Here is a 22,219-nt window from a genome sequence, read left to right as displayed (position 1 = left end):
TGAGATTTCCCAGCTTTTTCAAGCTACAATGTAATTCCCTGAGAATTTCAAGATTTTCCAAAAGAATCACCACCATGCCACAAAACTGTGGGACCAAGCTGTCAACAAGACACTGTGCAAGCAGTTGGTGGCTCTATAATGGTGTGAGCTGTGTGTACAAGGAATGGACAGGGTCCTCTAGTCCACCTGAACTGATCATTGACTGGAAATTGCTATGTTCAGCTACTTTGAGATCATTTGCATTTGCTGCCATTCATGGACTTCATGATCCCAAACAATGGAATTTTTAAGGGCAACAATGCACGTCACCAAGTCACAATTATTTGCAACCGATTTGATGAATTTTCTGCACAATTTGAGAGTGGTTCGGCTACTCAAATCGCCCAACGTGAACCCCATTGAACATTTGTGGGACATAATCAGGAGGTTAGCTCATGTACAAAATCTTGCACTGGCCACGCTTTTGAAATTAAGGGCAGCTAGAGAGCCAGCATGGCTCAGTTTTTCTGCTGGGGATTTCGAACAATTTGTCGAGTCCGTGCCATGCCGAGTTGTTTGCATTACACAGGGCAAAACAAGATCTGACACATATGGAGCTATCCCAATGACATGTCACCTCAGCCTGGGAGACGAGTCTTTGGACTGATAGCTCAGTAGAAGATTCACTACTTATTGCAGGAAGCTGGTCAATTATTAAAGGAACTAGAATATATAGTACAAGCCACATTTCCACACTTCAGAACAAATTCACAAATGTGCTAGGTGCAACAATGAATTATTTCGTAACGGGCTATTGTACCATTCTGCCTTAACTAGAAGTCTCGTTAATAGTTTAATATTTCCCCACTGAACGTCATATTCTGTATTACCAGTTTCAGGTCCCTCCTTACACTCTCTCATGTATGTATGTATGTATGTTAAGATGAGAGGGCAACACTTAAAATTTTCATTTTTGAAATATTTTTTGGTGCTCAAAATTGATAGCACACATTACTGAAAATCACTGATATTACTATGTGCACTGAAATGTATTTTCATGTTCAGACACGCACTTACACATCAGTTCCAAAAAGTATGTTGTTAATACAATTCAATAACAATTGACAATATTTATTTTTTTAGGGTGGGCATGAAGTACCTCCCCCTTAGGCAATGGGTGTTATGGAAAATTGCATTCACATTTATAACAGATTTTTTTCACATAACACAACGGAAGGTCATCATCCTGAAACACCAGACTCCAGAGGCACTAATGAAAGCCAATAGTACAGTGAAGATATTACAGGTTGAGACAGAAAAATTTCCCGAGAACTACACATACAATTAAGAAACAGAAAATTACATGTTCAACGTTTTCAAAAATGCTATCTGAGGATATGTACACTGATCCCCTACTCCATACCCTGGGGACAACCTCAGCATCAAATAGGAACATCCCATTTTTAATGTAGGTTCACATTCAATTGGAAAAATACAGAACTTCTGTATGTAACACTTTTGTTGTTCTCTGATAGATGGCACTGTAAGTGACATAATGCATTTGAGTTCCAAAATGGTGGTATCTAGAGAAAAATGTATTGCATAAAAATAAGAAAAACAAATGTGTTCAGTTTTATTGTGCAGGAGGCTTGTTTGAGGTGTGTCCTCTCCAATCTCACCAACAGGCTGCCTGTTTGTATGAATTATTTCACAGTAACTACCCATTTCAATGCACTCATTTATCCACACATGGAATTATTCAACACAACTGAAACGTGTTTCCAATGTAATCTGAACCACATTATCATGCATTGTTGCACTTCATTATAAATTTCATTCTTCAAGTAACCCCACAAACTGAAGTCAGGCAGGCAAGAAAGATATTGCAATCTTGCAAGCCAAGACATTGGACTGCATTCTCCAGTCAACTGACAATTGTGCAAATGCTTTAATACTTCCCATGCTGCTACAAATTGTGTGTGGACAACCATCAAGTGGAAACCATATTGTCTGTTACAAATCCAAGTAAAGGTCTCCAAACAATACAGGAAGATTGTCTAAGAATTTTTGAGCACTTACTGTGAAATAATTCTAACAAACAAGCACCCATTAGCGAGAGGCAACACCTCAATTTGTTTTCTTCAAAATTACTGAACACTTGTGGATTTTTTTTTATCCAATGCATTTTTCACAAGATTATACTGTTCTGGAATTAAATTGTGTTACTCATGAATTACAGCACCACCTGCAGCATAGCAAAGAAAGTTTCATACTTTTTACTCCATAATTCCCAATCCACAATAAAAATGCAATGTTCTTATTCAAGATTTCGGGGTTGGAGACTATGCTGGACATGTGCCCCCTTATATCTATCGGTTACAATGGAGGCAGCAGCACTGGTACACAGTTACATAAGCTGAAAATATTTAGCATATGCACAATACAGCAATAATACAAGTATAAAGAATGCAAGTATAGCAATGCTTGGGGAAATGCCAACTGGACTATACAATAACAACCAGCTCCTTCAACAAATCTTTCTATAGAACCATAGGAAGTAGTGAGCAATGAAATACAGAACCACAATCCCACTGAAATGACTGACTAGTTTACTGATGATCTGATAGCAGACCAAGATACTGGGGCCGTGGTATACAGAGCAGCTGTCTCAACTGGAAGACAATCTGCATAGGTGTTGCAAAGACCATAGCATTTAAAGTAGCTCTGATACCTCTACCAGCCCATGCAGCTATTCTAAGATTGTTGCAAAATGCCATGAAACCCCTTCTAAGGCTAGTGAAAATCATCAGGTTTTACCTGCTGTGAGTACTTTGTCACTTAATGATAACAAACTGATACACTACCCAAAATTGGGGGGGGGGGGGGGGGGGGGGGGATTCAATAGTTTATTAAGCTCACACAATACATAGGTAATTAAACTATTGAATTTTAGATTCCTCAAAACAGCTACTCTGCTTTCATCACTGCCTCGCATAATCTCAGCCTGTGATAGGTTGATTTTGCTAGGGTATTGGTTGAAATTAGTCTCCATTCTTGCTGCAGGGCCTCCCCCAGAAGTGTATGTTTACCCATTGTGGACATGGTACATAGGCTGGTCAAATATTAAACAATGAAATTCACCAAACAGCCATGCAATTGTGATGTGATTTTGTTCACCACCGGTTTTGGCAATTCATAATCGCATCTTCTGGCCCCTATGCACCGCAAACTTAATTGACATTGGCTTACTGGGGCCATGCAGAAACATATGGCCCCAGTATGCCAATGTCTTATTTTTTTTTGAGGTGCATATGCAGCCTGAAGGTCACACAATGAACTGCCACAACTGGTAGCAAAAACAAAGTAACACCTTCACTGCACGGCCCTTAGGTAAATTTCATTTTTTAGTTCCACAAGTGTGTCCCTCTCAAGATTCCCATTTTCAGATCATCCAGTCCAATTCACCCACAGTAGCTTGATTGGGTTACTATTGGGGACAGGGGAGGCCATTCCACATTTCCCAGAACTTTCTGAAGCTCTACAGAAGTGACAGCTCTGACAAGTTGGCTGTATGTTTCGTGCTGTTTTTCTGCAAGAAGAACCCTTTTCCAGTCAGACGCAAACCAGATGTCGGTGTATAATACCCTTTTGGCTCGTTTTTTCCGTCTACTTTCACCAAATCTCAGACTTTATTCCATCCAAAAGACCCTACACCACCACAACCCCCCCCCCCCCCCCCCCCCATGTTTCATAGCTGAAACTACACACTGAGGATTCAAGTATTCATGCGATAAAAGGCAGACAAATTGATGGAGTCTACTTCCAAATATTTCAAATGCGAGGAAGACTTTCCCAATGGCTCCTGTCCAATTTTGGAATGTCATATCCCACTGAAGCCTTTGCTTCATGTTAACAGTGTGCAACAATGGCTTTTCTGCTGCTTCATAATCCTGGAAGCTGTTTTTTTGCCAGGTGCTGTCCTCACTGTTGACTCATTCACAGGTGTGTCCCTAGTTGTGTTGAATTAAACAGTCAATTCATGGACTGACTTGCCGTTTTCCCAGGTGCTGGAGTGAAGATTATCTTCATGCTGGAAATAACCAATTTCTTTGATATTTGTCTGACACTGGTGGGTGCAAAATGATGAACTTCATCTGTTAATCATAAGCAATCTGGCACTTTGGGGTTACTTTTGCTGTGTGTCCTATATTCATACAAAACAAAACAACTGAACTGTAAACAACATACCTGTTCTAACCAGTAACTCATGTAGATCATTCACCTCTCGTTACATTGCAATATGCGGTCTCCAAATTTATGGAAGGTAGTGTGTATGTTACATTTTTCAATGTGGCACATCTTGTAGACATTGTTAACAGTATGTTTTACTAAAACTTGCAGTGAGATCCATGTATGATGCTATCTCTACAGAAAATAAATAGATGTAATATTTAAGCATGTCCTCATGTGTTGTGGCTTTTCTGCCACTATATGTTTTGTCCACTATTTTCATGGGACACCTACTGCTTGACTGGTATCACTGAACTGTTCACAATACAAGGCCTGTTCAAAATATTTCAGAACTTCGTCTACAAGATTTTTTACTGTTTACTTATTGTGCATGGTCTCCTTCAAAATACTCTCCTCAAAAACTGACAGACTGCTCCCAACACCTTTTCCACTTCCGGAAGCAGACGTGGTATGCCTCTTGCTGGAATGTGCAAAGAGCCGTTTGCCAATTTTCTTTGATCTCGTCTACCATTGTAAATCCTGGTCCTTTAAACAGAGTTTCCAACTTTGGAAATAAAGTCTGTAGAACCAGCTCTGCAGAGTATGGAGGATGACACAGCACAGTGATTTCGTTTTTAACGCAATAGTCACACACCAACAAGGATGAATATGCGAGTGCATTATCATGATGCAAAAGCCACGAATTGTCTCCCCATTTCGGGAAGTTTCCTTCCCTCATTTTCTCGCAGGACTCAACATGGACCAATAGGACCATCAATTAACAGTTGATCCCTGTTACAAGAATTCATGATGAACTAATCCTTTAAAGTCAAATAAAACAGTCAGCATGGCTTTGAAATTTGACCTAACCTGATCAGCCTTTCCGAGCCTTTGTGAAGACAACCTTGGTCTAAACATCATAACCGTTAAGGTTTTCTTGAGTTTCACACAAAATGTGACGCATACTCATTGCTCCTCTAACTTTCATCTCTAAATTCAAACTGTGCAACAACATTCTACTCAATAACAGACATATAACAAACTTTTGCGAGTTAAACATTAAACAGGGATGTGTACTGAGGGACATCAACCACATTTCACTCTAACACACCATTGGAGCAAATTTACAAATGTTCCCGAGTTTTTAGATCTCATTGGGACATGCAGCAGAACTACCATGCCACTGTAATGGATAGCATCAATGGAAACATGGAAACACACACACACACACACACACACACACACACACACACACACACACACACACACACACACACCTGTTGTGTAGTGTTCTTTTTGTACCCACTAGCACCTATTTGAGTCGTCGTCCTACTACTCCTCTGTCACCACCACTCAAAATTTAAATATAATTTTCATATTTCAATTTGCACTATTGTCTTAAGGAATCAGTTTGCTTATCTTTTGGAAAATTAACGAAACAATTTTCATTGCAAACACAGCAAAATTATAGAGAAGCAGCACCATTCTGATAAATGGTTTGTACCCGACCCTAAGCTCTATCAGCCAGCACATCATTCAACAGTATGTTTTGCAAATGACACTGGGAACTTACCTATTCCAGTGCCCAATCCTGCTGCACCTCCTGCAACAGCTCCAACCAGACCACCCACATGGTCACTTACACTTGGTAAATTTCCTGGAAATTCAATCAATAATGATATCTTCAAACTTTTGTAAAAGTATCACAAGCTGTGTTTATCATTATTACATAGACATATTTTGTTTAGGGGATATGGAGAAGAGAATTTCAACTTCGTCTGCAGCAGGAATAGCTTTTGATGTTCCTAAAGGCAGAACTAAAGCCCCAGACATTTTCATATCTATAACCTTAAGTTATGTTCTACCAGGAATTGAGAGCCTTTGTGATACAAGAGTTGTGGAATGCAGTTTTAGGCCAGGTATCTAATGCATGTCCAGCTTCCACCAATGTTTCCAAATAGCGGAGTTATAGACGTTCAGTCTGACTATCACATGTACGGTCTGCCAGACAATATTGTCTGCACTCTCAGTGATAAACACCACACACTAAGGAGTACACTGTCTTTCACAGGCTTTGTGAGATGGTGTACTTTAGCTGGTAATGTCTCTTCAGGAGCCAACTAATCTCTTTTACAATCACAGACTAGCAAAGATGCAATTTCTGTAAGTAAGTTATATTTGTCTTTTGTGACTAATAAAAGTATTCAATTTTTAGCACACTGCACTTCACAGAGACAGAATATAATTTTGTTTTCATGTTCTGTGGTCACCCATTGGCAAAAAATTTACACAACATGGAAACAAAAATTCTAAAAATTTAACATCTGTTTGTAGAAGGATGTTAGGAAATAAAGGGGGGGGGGGGGGGGAGAGAGGAATGATCACTGAAGATGCTTAATGTTAAAAGTAAAAAGCATCTGGTGTGAAAGATAATTTATTAGTCAAAATAGTTGGGATGTATCTCATTACTTGTGAAACTGCAAAAGAGGACCCAGGAAAGGCCAAGGAAGGGTCCAATAATCCCCATAATCCCCACATCCCAACTCCAAGAATTGACCAGCAGCTAGTAGCACCAAGGGGACACTTACTTTACATACTAGACTGGAGAGGCTGTAACAAGAACTGTAATATCGACAGTTTTACCTCCCCCTCCTAACACTACATGTCTGCTCCCTCCATATGTGACTCAAAAACAATTTTCTTTGCAACAAGAATTCTACGTCAACACCCATACTGTGCAAAACAAAAATACTGGTAAGTGCACGGCAGGTAGCACTTCCCACTGTACATTCTACACCTGTAAATGACTGACCATTCAAGTTGGCTTGCTGCATCCTCACTAGAAAAATCAATTCAGTCACAACTTTCCTTGATACCCCAAACAATCACTTTTGGTAGTAAGTGCAGATGTGGTACTAACTCGAGCGCCTTTCAGAAATTGAAAAATACTGTACCTGATTGCATTGGTACATGGGTTTCAGGACATCACCTGAAAAAACTGCAAGTCAGATTTCACCAAATCGATGTTTCTGGAAACCATGCTGGTTGGCATGGGTGATATACTGTATTACATCTGGGATCACAATATGTTTGAAGTTTATATAAGAAATTGATGTTCAAGATATTGCACGCAAGTTTTGTAGTTCACTTCTGGTAGTTAAGTGTGACCAGTGCTATACATTATGGTAGAAAGAGGGCTAACCCAGACTAAAATCTGCTAGAGACTGATAGGCATTCCATCAGGTGCTGAAGCTTTGTTGATTTTAGCAATTTCAGTTGTTCGTGAACACCAACACTAATACCTGTGTCACTTCTCTTGGCAGTGCTGGAAGTATTATGTAGGACAATAACTATTGTCTAACTCTGCATTTCATTATCACTCCAAAGTGGAAGATAAATATACATTATGAAGTTTTATATTATGTAAGGTACACTTTAAAACAATAGTAAGGTATACTTTAAAACAACAGTAATCTACATCTACATAAATACGCCGCAAGCCACAGAATGGTGTGTGGCAGAAGGTACCCCGTACCTCTATTTCCTTACCTGTTCCATTTGCAGAGTGAGGGAAAAAACAACTGTCTACATGCATCTGTACGAGGTCTAATATCTCTTACCTTTTTGGTCCTTACATAAAATGTACATTGGTGGCTGTACAATCACACTCTGAAGTTTGTTCTCAAAATTTTCTCTATAGGGCTCATGAAAAGATCACCACCTCCCCTCCAGCAATTCCCATTTAATTTCCCAACGCATCTCTAACGTGTGTGTTGTTCGAACTTACCAGTAACAAATCTAACAGCCAACCTCAGGGTTGCTATGTTGTCTTCCTTTAATCCAACCTGGCTCAGATTTCAAACACAATAAGATACTCAACTATATGAGGTCTCCTTTACAGATGACCCACATTTCTCAAAAATTCACCACACAAACTTTAGTTTACCATTCACCTTCCCTGCTACTATCCTTATATGCTCATTTCATTTCATATTGCTCTGCAACATTAAAAACCAAGCATTTAATCTACCTGACACTGTCAAGCAGCACACTTTATTTGAAAATCATCAGGAGTTTTTTTCTAATTTATCTGCACATTTTTCTACATGTAAGGCTAGCTGCCATTCATCAAAGCAACTACAAATGTTGTCTACGTCAAATTGTATCGTCCCACAGTCAACACCACCTTCCCATACACCACAGCTTCATCAGTAGAGAGAGGTTGTTCACGAACTGAAGGGTCCAAAGGAACTGTTCACCAAGCTGAACAGAAGGAGCGAGGAACGAATTCTAAGAACAGTCTTTCATAGTTCACTTTGGTTGTGGCTTTCTACTTATTGTTCTCAGGAACGGGAAACAGTCTGCCTCATTCCGTCAACATTGGCCGGTCTCATTCCAGCATCGGTCCCGTTCCAATCTGTCTCTGTCTCAGTCTTACCTCAGCCGGACCCATCCTTCGCGTAGCCACTCGTAGCAGTTCCACTGCTGACTGCTCATAGTTAGTTCAGTATCAAGCTGTTAATTTCATTCACTGCACACACCCATTCTGGATGTTTCAAACCGTTTTTGAACTCTGGACTTCGGTTCTTTTCGTATTCCATTCAGTGTCCACAACCGGTAATGACAATGTCTTTTATAATTATGTAAATTACATAAAAATTACGTGATATGTAATACACACACATCTTTTCAGATAACAGAAGAGCATATCAGCTTACTTCACTATTTCGATAAACAGCAGAAGACATACTTATAAAAAGGCAAGTTTTTGTATTATTCCACATGCAAAGGAAGCCAGCACGGCACACATGAGTCATTTTCTGTCTTTTTTGATCTAAGGTAAGATAGCATGTTCATTGTTATGGAAGGCAGACCAACTTACAACCAAACGAAGCCCGCACTCCATAATCTAGTGTCTGATGTCATTTTGTAAAGAAAATACAGTAACTTCTACAATATTATTTCAGCGGTACAGGCTGGCGCACGAAAAATCATCCCTGAGTACTTGACTGCTCAATGTCGCCAACCAATCGTCATCTATTGTTTCAAAGTAGTTGTTTGAATTACCTGATTTGTTATTTCTTTACTGCCTAATTATTACGTGTCTATTCTGCTCGTAGTGGTCAACAAATCATGTATAATTGGCAAGCAGTCTACTCGGGGCCAGTTTTTCAAGTTTCAACAAAATTATCAATTTATTTTCACAAGATTTCTTATTGCCTTTAATTTTCTTCAGAGAAACATTATGAGTGGCAAGTTGTGAGTAATACTTAAGTTCCCTTGTTGCCACGTTCAAATATGCTTCTCCTGCCAAAACACAGCACAGTTTGTAAATATTTATGTCACTAAGATTCTAATGCAGTTGAAATTGCAGCATCATTTAAGACATGTCAGTAGTTCATGAAATTACCCGTCATTAGCATAAAAAGTTAAACTTCCTCATGTCTGTTGTTCCAAACCCATAGTAACTCATTTCAACAGCTGTTGATGGTGCTATGAAGTATTAAATCATTTAATTGAAGAATCTGTGGTCACTTTAATATAACAGTAAATACGGAAGTTCCACAAACTAATCAGATGACGAAATACTCTCCTCTTTGTATACTAACATTTGCCAAAATCTTGTTACAATGTCTGAACCGTTTACAAGATAGGAGGAATTTCATGAATATTTTAATCTAACTTTTTCACTAATGCACGAGTTCAGGACAAAGTGCGTTATATATGATCCATTTTTTCAAGCCTGGTAATAGGGATATTCTTCAAAGATTGAAGAAAAATTTAGCTACATTTGGTATGCAGCAACGTGAACTAACATGCACTGAACGTAATTTCAAAGCAACATCTATTTCACTGCAAACCTTACAAAATTCTTGCAGTAATTTACTTAATCCTAAAATATCACAAGAAATATGATAATTAACCAAATTACAAGCAATTCATCATTAAGCTGATGAGCAAAGCTATAAGATATGCAAATTATTATACTGAGTAGTTTCTTTACAATCAACTGAGAAAGATTAGAGTTTGGCCGACCCATGCCCCCTGCCCTTCACGGTGTCAAGCCACCAGCTAGCTTCCACACCAAATAATAACCGTGTAAGAGGTTCAGCTTGCAAGGTGGCCATCACCCCCACCTGCTTGCCAGCAGCCATGTGCATCATCTAGCAAACTTGCACAGAATCTTATTGTGTGAGATGGGCTTTACCATCACAACTGTGCAGCCTACCTAATTAACACAACAGTCAACTTTTCGACCTTGGTCACAGCAACAAGCCACAACATTGGTCATTTGCATATTCTCGCAATGTGAAAAGTTCTTGGAAAAAGAATCAGTCTCCTCCACATTTTCTGATCTGGATAACCTCTTTAAAAATAAAGTGAAAAGCTTCAGTTTGATAAATACAATTTGAGTCACATATCTGCTTTCCCACTGGTTTTCTTTAACAATCAATTCTTCCCATTTTTGAAGCCCTCTTAATCCTTGCCAGTAAACTATATTCTCACTTTTGTGTTGTACTTCTTTTATTGCATGGAACTTCTTTTCCACTGTTGCTTCAATTCATTCTTCAAGAAACATTTCAATATTAGAAAATTCAACAGATCACATTTCCCTTAAAATTTTTAAGTTTTTTTGAGCACCAAGACTATACATCATTTGTCTTATGACCATAAGAAGCGGTTTCTTAAATTGTTACCTCCTGTCCACTTATAGGCACAGTAACTGCTCCACTTAAACATTCTACAAAAGGGGATGCACTTTCCTCAGTAATCAACACAAGTCATTTGTTTCCTAATGAATTATGTACCAGAAAGGAGTTAGAGGGTATTAAAGTTTGTGTTTTTCCGTTTGCTATTTTACCCAATTTGTTGCAAAGAAGACTTGCTTAGAAAAATAAACAATCTGTATACGGTTACCTCCACTCTAGCACCTCTCAGAAAAACAGACTTTATATTAGACGATGATTGGTTTGTGGGGCGCTGAACTGCGCAGTTATCAGTGCCCATACTAAGTCCCTACATTGACAAACCAATCTTGTCACATTCACAAATGATGGAATGACGAGGACAACACTTAACAGTCCCTGGGCACAGAAAACCCCAAACCCAGCCGGGAATCTAACCTGGGACCCCGTGATCCAGAGGCAGCAATGCTAGCAACTAAACCACGAGCCACAGACAATTTACATTAGGATAAAAACACTACAAAATTCAATTTTTTTACTGATCCAAAATCAAATTGATATCTTTGAAGATTAATAATACCACTTAGCTACAATTTCAAACTGACTGACTACAATCTGTCAGGAAAGAAGATAAGACATATCTGCAGTTTGAGAATAAACTTCTTGACATTAATGTTAAGGTTCGTTCCATTACAACTAGGAACCTGAAAAAACTTGCATTTCCATCAAAGCAAATACAGATGCAAATTCAGTCTCATAATGCAGAAACGGTGTTACCTAACAGACCCTATTTCATAGTAAGTTTTATCCAGATGAACATTTAATCAGTTTAAATAGCCTTATTTTCTTCTACAAATATTGCATGTAACCAATTTTACAACTACTAATATTGGGCATCTGGCGAACTCAAATTTGGAAAGAACATGCGCGAGAACATGCTTGCAAAATAAAAGTGCACAAATGCAACAATGCATCAGTGCACTATGTTCAAGTGCCACACAAATTGTTGACTGTAGAATAGCCTCCAAGATATACACCATGTAACAAATCTGCAACAGGACCTAGCATTATAACAAAGGAATGCTTATGTTTGAAAGCTGGTACAATAGTCACTTACATTCCAACCAACTTGCTTTTAACATGGTAGTTTCCAGTGGCAGTTTTTAATTGTAGTTGCGTCAAATAACAGTAGAGGTTGGGTCTAGTTACCCTGTTTACGGCTATACCAACTTGCATGGTACCCGTTACTGAATGTTGTGTTGTGCTTTGAACTATCTGGTGAGACCAATCCCAGACATCACAGAGCTCATTAAAACTCAACACCAGAAGGGATGGCAATCTCTATGATGTCCTAGTTCTGCTGTCGCGGAAATGCTTTGTGCAGACTGCTGCCCTGCTTGGACAAGGCACGGGCTCATTTCCCCACACCAGTCCTCCCTCTCTGGCAGTCTTAAGTCTAGTTCATTCACACTCATGTCTTAACTATTTACTGTGTCCACACCTAAACGAAAACACAACCTGTCAACATATTTTGAGTACTTCAAAGTTCTTCCCCAAACATGCAAACAGTTATTTTCATTCCTAATTCTATGAATAGGTGCCTTGTCGGTTCAACATGTGTTGTCAAGTACGGGTTGCACAGCTATTAATGCCCCGAAAAACATGAATATTCTGCAAATTCTGTAATTATTGAACTGAGTGGAAAAAAGTGTCAAAAAACACTTATCAGATAAGCACTTTGTTGACTGATGGGGTAAAATGTTTATGCATTTCTCAACAGAAATGATCATTTGTTGAAACAGACACCACACATTCATATAATTATATTTGATTATTTATAAACAAAAATGTGGGTGCAACTTTTGTCAAAAATAGATTCTACGCTTTCAAGTCCCTAACTGACAAATTGAAAGGCATACCTTGTACTTCCATGTATATTAGTAACATTAATTACACACTGTCACTTCAATCTGTAACATTAAAAAAAATAATTTTCCATACTTGCAACATCCTGAAGTGGAGCTCCGCCAGCACCAAGACCCATTCCTAGGCCTCTCAAACCTTCAGGAAGTTTCAATGGTCCTTCTTGTTTGTGTTCTATGCGATCCATCCTTACAGTGATTTTCCTGTCGTACAACATCTGATTATGCAACATAGCTGGAGAAATCATTAAGGAAATTATACAACTATTATGAGAAATACACCATGAATTAAAGACAAACTAAACCGAGATTTAGAAACAGCAGATTGGCAATTACTTCAAGCTATCTAAGCCCTTCCAAAATCTTCACTGAATGGTGCACTATTATACATGTCTTACAGATACTAATTTTTTTCAGTATTTTAATTTTGCCACGTGCATCTGTGCTGGCTCATTCTTTGACTAATAATTGAAAGTACTCTGCTGGTATGTGCATGCCATTTAAAGAAATTTCATTAACTGTCCACTGTACATAAAAATGTTGCAAATGTCACATCTAAACATAAGAGATGAAATATTCAATCCTGTTATATTATTCTCTCTTTCAAAGCTGAGTAGGTCACTTATTTTAATGATGCTTGCACAAAAGAGAAACGTCTTATTTCCTTAATGTTCACCTGTTACATATTTTGCACTTACATTTTCTCTACATTTAAAACTCCAGACAAAACATGAATTTCATGAAAGTGAATACATGGAATGTCTGAGGTTTTATACACCTATCTGGATGTGGCATCCTAATAGAATAATTCTAGCCAGTACAGTAACTGCCTCTAAAATTAGAGATTTCTCCTGCTTTCCTAACAGTTGCCAAATAAACATTTTGTGCACAAAAGACCACATTGATGTCCAGATATACATGAACACACAAAGGCACAATAGAAATACGGAAGGATACAAATAGCTTGAACAGCTTCCACTGGATGTTCATATTCAACAACACCAAATCCCCTACTCTTGCCTTCTTTATCAGTACTAATTTCTGCACTGACCACTTTTCCGGCCAGTTTAAATACTTCTTTTAGCTTCTTTTCGTCTACTTTGTAGTCCAGCTGAAAAAGGAAAAAACACATTAAAATACAAGGGAAAGACTAGCACTAATAAAAATTAAATTCTTGTAACATTCAACGTACAGGAAAACACAAAAATAGTTCTGAACTTTTCACATACTATGCCAATATGGGCATATCTGTGACTTCTTAACGAAACACGACTTTCATTCTTGATCATTTAAAATAAAGAGCAAAAAAATGCGCTTTTGATTCTTTTCAATCAAATATCCATCAAATTTTGAGCACACATCTGTGATATCCACATTTCTTGTAATACGAGGTTGGAACTTTAAAATTGGCAACTATTTATTTACAGCTCATACAAAATGCAGGAAGTGGCATTACTTCTGTCTCTATGATGTTCATTTTTGGAACACAACCTATGACCAGCTTAAAGACAGAAGCGATGACACTTTCTGCAGGTTCTGACCATCAATTTGCAGGACAATGCTCAAGCACGTACAGTGGAAGCTGTTACTTATTTGTTTGACTGATGGGGCTCTTAAATGCTATACCACCTACTGCACTCCCCTGACTTAAGTCCTCGTGAGTTAAACTCAATTTCTAAACTGAAGGAAACACTTGACGGCATTCACTTCAGAACTGCTACAAATTCAGGAGGCAATAGACTGCGCTGCTCAAACTGTCAACAAAACCAGCACTGCTAAGAGTATCCTACAACTTCCACATTGCTTGGAACAGGTTATACACAATGCTGGTGACTACTTTGAAGGTCAGTAAAACTTTGAAAGAAGTGTATTTTTTCCAAGCTGTAAATAATTAGTTGTCACTATTAAAGTTCCAACCCTTGTATTTAGGCCATAAACATTTATGCCACTGTTGAAGTGGCTCCTGAAATATCAGAAGAAATAATAATGTTCTAATCACATTTTTGAAAACAGACAGAGGTTTTCTGCACTTGCAATTCATATGATCCTGCAATATCATGCCGTTGCCAGTCTACATTTTATATCCTCTCTACTTCGACCATCATCGATTATTTTGCTCCTCAAATAGCAAAACTCCTTTACTACTTTAAGTGCCATTTCCTAATCTAATTCCCTCAGCATCACCAGACTTCATTGAACTACATTCCATTATCCTCGTTTTGCTTTTATTTATGTTCATCTTTTATTCTCCCTTGAAGACACTGTCCATTCCGTTTAACTGCTTAAAGTTTTTATTTCTTCTCCATGGATTTTAATACCTACTCCAAATTTTTCCTTTGTTTCCTTTACTGCTTGCTCAATATACAGATTGAATAACATTAGGGAGAGGCTACAACCCTGTCTCACTCCCTTCCCAACCACTGCTTCCCTTTTCATGCCCCTCGACTCTTAACTGCTATCCAGTTTTTGTACAAATTGTAAATAGCCTTTCGCTCCCTGTATTTTACCCCTGCACCTTCAGAATTTGAAAGAGTATTCCAGTCAACATCGTCAAAAGCTTCTCCAAATCTACAAAGGCTAGAAACATAGGTTTGCCTTCTCTTAATCTAGCTTCTCAGATAAGTCGTAAAGTCAGTAGTGCCTCACATGTTCCCATATTTCTATGGAATCCAAACTGATCTTCCCCAAGGAATGCTTATACCAGTTTTTCCATTTGTCTGTAAAGAATTTGCGTTAGTATTTTGCAGCCATGACTTATTAAACTGATAGTTTGGTAATTTTCACATCTGTCAACACCTGCTTTCTTTGGGATTGGAATTATTATATTCTTCTTAAAGCCTGACGGTATTTCGCCTGTGTCATACATCTTGCTCACCAGATGGTAGAGTTTTGTCAGGACTGGCTCTCCCAAGGCCATCAGTAGTTCCAATGGAATGTTGTCTACTCCCGGGGCCTTGTTTCGACTCAGGTCTTTCAGTGCTCTGTCAAACTCTTCACGCAGTATTCTATCTCCCATTTCATCTTCCTCTACATCCTCTTCAATTTCCGTAATATTGTCCTCAAGTACATCACCCATGTATAGACCCTCTATATACTCCTTCCACCTTTCTGCTTTCCCTTCTTTGCTTAGAACTGGGTTTCCATCTGAGCTCTTTACATTCATACAAATGGTTCTCTCTTCTCCAAAGGTCTCTCAAATTTTCCTGTAGGCAGTCTGTCTTACCCCTAGTGATATATGCCTCTACAGCCTTACATTTGTCCTCTAGTCATTCCTGTTTAGACATTATGCACTTCCTGTAGATCTCATTTTTGAGACATTTGTATTCCTTTTTGCCTGCTTCATGTACTGTATTTTTATATTTTCTCCTTTCCTCAATTAAATTCACTATACCTTCTGTTACCCAGGGATTTCTATTAGCCCTCATCTTTACCTACTTGATCCTCTGCTGCCTTCACTATTTCATCTCTCAAAGCTACCCATTCTTCTTCTACTGTATTTCTTGCCCCCATTCTTGTCAGTCGTTCCCTAATGCTCTCTCTGAAACACTCTACAACCTCTGGTTCTGACAGTTTATCCAGGTCCCATTTTCTTAAATTTCCACCTTTTTGCAGTTTCTTCAGTTTTAATCTGCAGTTCATGACCAATAGATTATGGTCAGAGTCCACATCTGCCCCTGGAAATGTCTTACAATTTAAAACCTGGTTCTTAAACCTCTGTCTTACCATTATATAATCCATCTGAAACCTGGTATCTCCAGGCCTCTTCCATGTATACAACTTACTTTAATGACTCTTGAACCAAGTGTTACCTATGATTAAATTACGCTCTGTGCAAAATTTTACCAGGCGGCTTCCTCTTTCATTCCTTTCCCCCATTCCATATTCACCTACTATGTTTCCTTATCTTCCTTTACCTACTACCAAATTCCAGTCACCCATGACTATTAAATTTTCGTCTCCCTTCACTACCTGAATAATTTCTTTTATCTCATCGTACATTTCATCAATTTATTCAACATCTGCAGAGCTAGTTGGCATATAAACTTTTACTACTGTAGTAGGTGTGGGCTTTGTGTCTATCTTGGCCACAATAATGCGTTCAGTATGCTGTTTGTAGTAGCTTACTCCTATTTTTTTTATTCATTATTAAACCTACTCCTGTACTGTAAACATATGGCATCAGTGTTAACTTCACCCTGTGATTATGATTGTATGCAGGGGACATCCACTTCCCAGTATCTGTCACTTGATAATATATGGCAGTTGCCTTTATGGTTCGTATATGCACTGAACAGTGTTGTCTGCTAAGGCTGACGTCATTGGCAGCACTGATAAAACTACTACTATATATGAGGTGAGTCAATTTTGATCAACAGAGCTACCCTCCTTAACTGACATGCTATGCATTTAGTGTGTGTAGCATGTCTGTAGCCTTATATTATGTGACCGAAGTGTGTCTTTAGTTCCTCCTTGGAAGTTGTGTTTTCTTTCCTAGTTTTAAGTTAGAAAATACAGATGTTACCAAAAGAGAGACACTTTCAATGGAAAGAAAGAAAAATTTTCGAAAGAGTTAAAAGTTCATCATGGCATTAGCAGAGACTACAGGAATACCTGTGTATAAGCTGAACAAAATCATTGGAAACAGGCTATTTTGGTTAGCTAAGTACAAGCAGAACTGGGCCAAACTTCAAACAATGAAATATGCCAGTTAGTCTTAATATGCACAACTAGAAGGAATTATGAAGAACTGGTTTCAGACAGCGTATGTTTTGAACATTACAGTGACCAGTTTGATCTAACAAAAATGCACTAAAGATCACCAACGTGCTCGAGATCAAGGGCTTCAGCACATATGATGGGTGTACTGATAGGTTTAAGAACCTGTACAATGTTGTGTACAAAACTATGTGGCAAAGGAAACAGTGTAGATACCAAATAAATTAGTGAGTGGCAGAATGGCAGATTATAAGAACAAATGAAGAAATATAAACCAAAGGAACAATCAATTATTAATAAAATTATTTATAAAATTAATTATGCTGGTATCTCTTTTGGCATCCTGCCAAACAACTTTTGCCTTCAAAGGTGAAAACTGCCACTAAGGCAAAGTTCACTGCTGAAATGCTGATGGCCACAGAAAAATTAAACCATTTGTGACTGACAAATCAAAAAAAAAACATTATTTTAAAGAGGTAAGAACACTGCCAACAGACTACAGCACCAGTGTGGTTGACATTAGAATTATTCTAGAAGCAATTACATTGGCTTGATGGAAGAATTTGAACCCCCAACAGGAAATTTCTCATTAGTAGATTGTTGCCCTGCATATTAAAAAAAAAATTAAGTTTACACAAGTGCAATTGTAGTTTCTGCTGATAAAACTTCATAACCAACTTACAGCCCTCAGATTTGGGTTTTACCCATGCCTTCAAAGACTACAGGAAATCAATTGCGCAGAAGGTATTAACTTTGAAAGAGACTGGCAAAAACAGACTTCTCCAAAGTGTGTACTTTAGAAATTATATTTCTGCTGCAGATGTCTATGACAACACTTTCCACTGTGTTTACGAACTTAAAAACCACACAGGAAATTCACTAAAATATTAAAATAACCAACAATTTTGGATTTTTCTGTTAAAAGTAGTAACTACTGTACCCATTTATTCACAACACATTTATGTTAAAACCCGAAATTAAAGGTCAGTATAAAAACAATTTTTACTGTTTACTAAAATGTTTGTTAAAAAGCTAAAATTTAATATGGTACCTTCCCCTGTAATCTTGACTGGGGATACAGACCAAATTGTACCGTACCTCCGTGTCTAGGTTGATTTGAAAGTTGCAACTTGGCTGCTAGTTTACGAAGACAGTGTTATAAAGACAGCAGTGACGTATCTATCTGTGGTGTATTGCCATATTTAATGCACTTTAACAGTATTTCACACAGTTTTCTTAACGAAAAGTGTAGAACACCATAATAAATCTAGGCTACTGTATACACCTGCGTAAGTCACTTTTGCAGGATGCGGTTTAAATTTTCAACACTTTATAAAAGTGAACTGCACTTTTTGTAAGCTGCGAGTTTAAATAATAAAATGCCAAACAAATCACCTTAGCTTTGCAAACAAGTAAATCAACAGGACTGCTGCTCGATTTGCATTATTTTTAGTGTAATTTGTTGGCTAAAGTGTCCGTAAATTTCATGTCGGTTACTAAATGTAGCAAAAAACTCAACTAACTTTAATTAGATAATAAACAAGGCCTTTGTTAGTATTTTTTATGCCCACTGACACTATATGAAACTAATAAATTCTAAGGGGGGCACTGTATGTAATGTGCACAACTTACGAAGTTGTTTCCCATGTATTACACCATTATTTTCAAGTCATTTGGAAATGGTAAAAATGGTTTTTACTACAATACAAAGTTTTCTTTGTATAATTTATGTATCTTTCAAAGTTTGATTTATCTACTAAATTGTATGTCCAGTGATATCTGTCAGAGATAAGATACAAATGTAACCATCAAGGCTGTAGAGTGACATTTGTAGGTATGGACCAGCACTAGCTGAAATAACTTTAAGTTTTAGATTAAAACTTTTTATTCACTGGTCGCGATCTGAGAGACTAATGTGATGAGAAGGCCAGGGGGTGATCCAGTACAGTACCACAAATCTGATCAACAGCACAGAACCTGTAACAATCTGTATGCGTGTGTCAGTGCAAGCATTTCTGAATGTAGACTTCTGGGCGTTGTAAATACCTCAGGACTTAAAATTACAATCTAACACCGAATTTCAGACACGTACACTTTTCACTGTATGGTAGTACAGCGAAATAATATAAAAAGTCCACCAATATTTGAAAGACTTCATTTCAGTGTGTGGAACCATTCTGAACTTTAAATTCTGGCAAAAGTTCCACTTTCTTTGCTCATTCCTACTTAAAATGTCTCATGCAATTGGGGTTTACCCCCCACAACAAAGGTGAAAGTCAGATAACAGAGTAAAGGGTTTTGAAACTCATCAAAGCTAGAGAAAACAAGCCACATACTACATCAACTGATGAATAGATGTATCAAATGATGTGGTTACGAACAACTATTCAGCAACAGCATGTTCACATTTACAGTAAAATGTCTACTTCCAATCCACTGATTACACAAGACAGTGCCTGGGAACAATAAAATTGATCCTGTAAGGATGCAAATTAAACAACAGAACTGTTGTGAGAAGAGACAAATAAGTGCATTATTATTGGCCAATGTATATATTTAAATTTGGGTATGTCAGCAAAATATCATCATGCTACCTACCTCTGCCCTACTGTGAAGTATGGAGAGGGATTATACAACTACAATCCGTTTATCATACGAATAAACCTGAGGAAAATAAACACAAACACAATGAATGGTCAAAAAAGCCACAGCACACACACACTGGAGCTACACTCTTGGAAGAAGGTCCTATTTACGTATTAGATATATTATTACCAAATTACGATAATGGGAGTTAAACCGGAACAAGACGATGTGACTTACCAAACAAAAGTGCTGGCAGGTCGATACACACACAAACAAACACAAATATACACACAAAATTCAAGCTTTCACAACAAATGGTTGCTTCATCAGGAAAGAGGGAAGGAGAGGGAAAAAACGAAAGGATGTGGGTTGTAAGGGAGAGGGTAAAGAGTCATTCCAATCCCGGGAGCGGAAAGACTTACCTTAGGGGGAAAAAAGGACAGGTATACGAGCGCGCACATATATATATATATATATCTAAAAAGAAAGATGATGAAACTTACCAAACAAAAGTGCTGGCAGGTCGATAGACACACAAACAAACACAAACATACACACAAAATTCTAGCTTTCGCAACCAATGGTTGCCTCGTCAGGAAAGAGGGAAGGAGAAGGAAAGACAAAAGGATATGGGTTTTAAGGGAGAGGGTAAGGAGTCATTCCAATCCCGGGAGCGGAAAGACTTACCTTAGGGGGAAAAAAGGACAGGTATACACTCGCACACACACACATATCCATCCACACATACACAGATGTGGATGGATATGTGTGTGTGTGCGCGCGAGTGTATACCTGTCCTTTTTTCCCCCTAAGGTAAGTCTTTCCGCTCCCGGGATTGGAATGACTCCTTACCCTCTCCCTTAAAACCCATATCCTTTTGTCTTTCCTTCTCCTTCCCTCTTTCCTGACGAGGCAACCATTGGTTGCGAAAGCTAGAATTTTGTGTGTATGTTTGTGTTTGTTTGTGTGTCTATCGACCTGCCAGCGCTTTTGTTTGGTAAGTTTCATCATCTTTCTTTTTAGATATATTTTTCCCACGTGGAATGTTTCCCTCTATTATATTCATATATATATATATATATCCATCCACACATACACATACACCAGATCTCCAGTTACTTTCCAGTCCACCTTTATCCCTCCCCATATATTTTTATTTTCATTTCAGCCTCATGTTACACTTTCCACCTTCTAATACCATGTCACCCTCACAACACCCCCACAACGACCCCATTAAGTTTTATTTACATTCCCTCCGCAAACATGCCTTCACCCTAGGCAGATTACGCTCCCATATTCTATTTTCTCAGGCTTGTCTGACATTTGGCATTACCCCCAAAGGCCTCACACTTAAGAGTTCCCATCTCTGGCTGTAACCCTTCTTTCCATCAGTCCCTATACCAGTTCCAAACTAAACAATCCATTGCCCTCACACAATCTTTCACCTACACATCAACTCAGCCAATGAACACACCCGTCAACTCCCATCCTTAATAAAAGTCCTCAATCTTTCCTCTCCCACATCCACACCAGCTGTTCAGAGCATCCTACTACAGGCTAGCAACAAATTAGAACAGCATGCCACCCTCCACCTCAAAAAACTATCCAATCTCCTGGTTTCCCACCTCCGGAAAGGCAACTCACTCACCCTTCACAACCTTTCCAGGAAACCTCAACCTCCTCTCATTGCACACAAACCCAGTCTCCCATCTACTCAATCTCCCACTTCCAGCTCCACTCCCTCCAAAACCTCAAAATTCCAATCAACACAATCTGAAACCACAACACCCTAATTCAGTAGTTAACCTTTCCTCCAAACCTCTGTCCCAATCCGAAACCTCTGTCCTATCCAAAGGCCTCACCTTCAGCCCCACTCCCAGATTCAACCAAACAGCCCTCGTCAAAGATTTACTGTCCTACACTCGTACTCACTGCTGGAAATATCACTTTGCCACCAAGAAAAATGATCCTAATCCTACTCCTAATGATCCAATTCCCCAAGACATCATCCAAATTGAACCCTGCCTGGAACAGTTCTGTCCTCCGCCGCAGCGGGACCCACCTCCTCTTCCTCAAAATCACCCTCTCCAAACCTTCCAG

The 22,219-nt window shown here is 38.5% G+C and overlaps 1 protein-coding gene across 3 annotated transcripts in view; it reads right to left on the bottom strand.

Annotated features, from left to right (window-relative positions):
* Window positions 1-22,219, bottom strand: part of LOC124621807 (myelin expression factor 2) — a 115,723-nt gene that overhangs the window by 54,825 nt on the left and 38,679 nt on the right. For all 3 annotated transcript variants that reach the window (XR_006980571.1, XM_047147244.1, XM_047147243.1), the window contains exons 5-7: window positions 13,775-13,928; window positions 12,897-13,052; window positions 5,783-5,866 (exon numbers count right to left, since the gene is read on the bottom strand). Coding sequence is in view for 2 of the 3 variants with exons in the window: in XM_047147244.1 (XP_047003200.1) it covers window positions 5,783-5,866; window positions 12,897-13,052; window positions 13,775-13,928 (394 nt within the window). In the remaining variant the exon portion in view is untranslated. The remainder of the gene's footprint in view (window positions 1-5,782; window positions 5,867-12,896; window positions 13,053-13,774; window positions 13,929-22,219) is intronic.

The sequence above is a fragment of the Schistocerca americana genome, chromosome 7 (assembly GCF_021461395.2).
Source record: "Schistocerca americana isolate TAMUIC-IGC-003095 chromosome 7, iqSchAmer2.1, whole genome shotgun sequence".
NCBI classification, from domain to species: Eukaryota; Metazoa; Arthropoda; class Insecta; order Orthoptera; family Acrididae; genus Schistocerca; species Schistocerca americana.
This window is presented reverse-complemented; position numbering and strand designations above follow the sequence as displayed.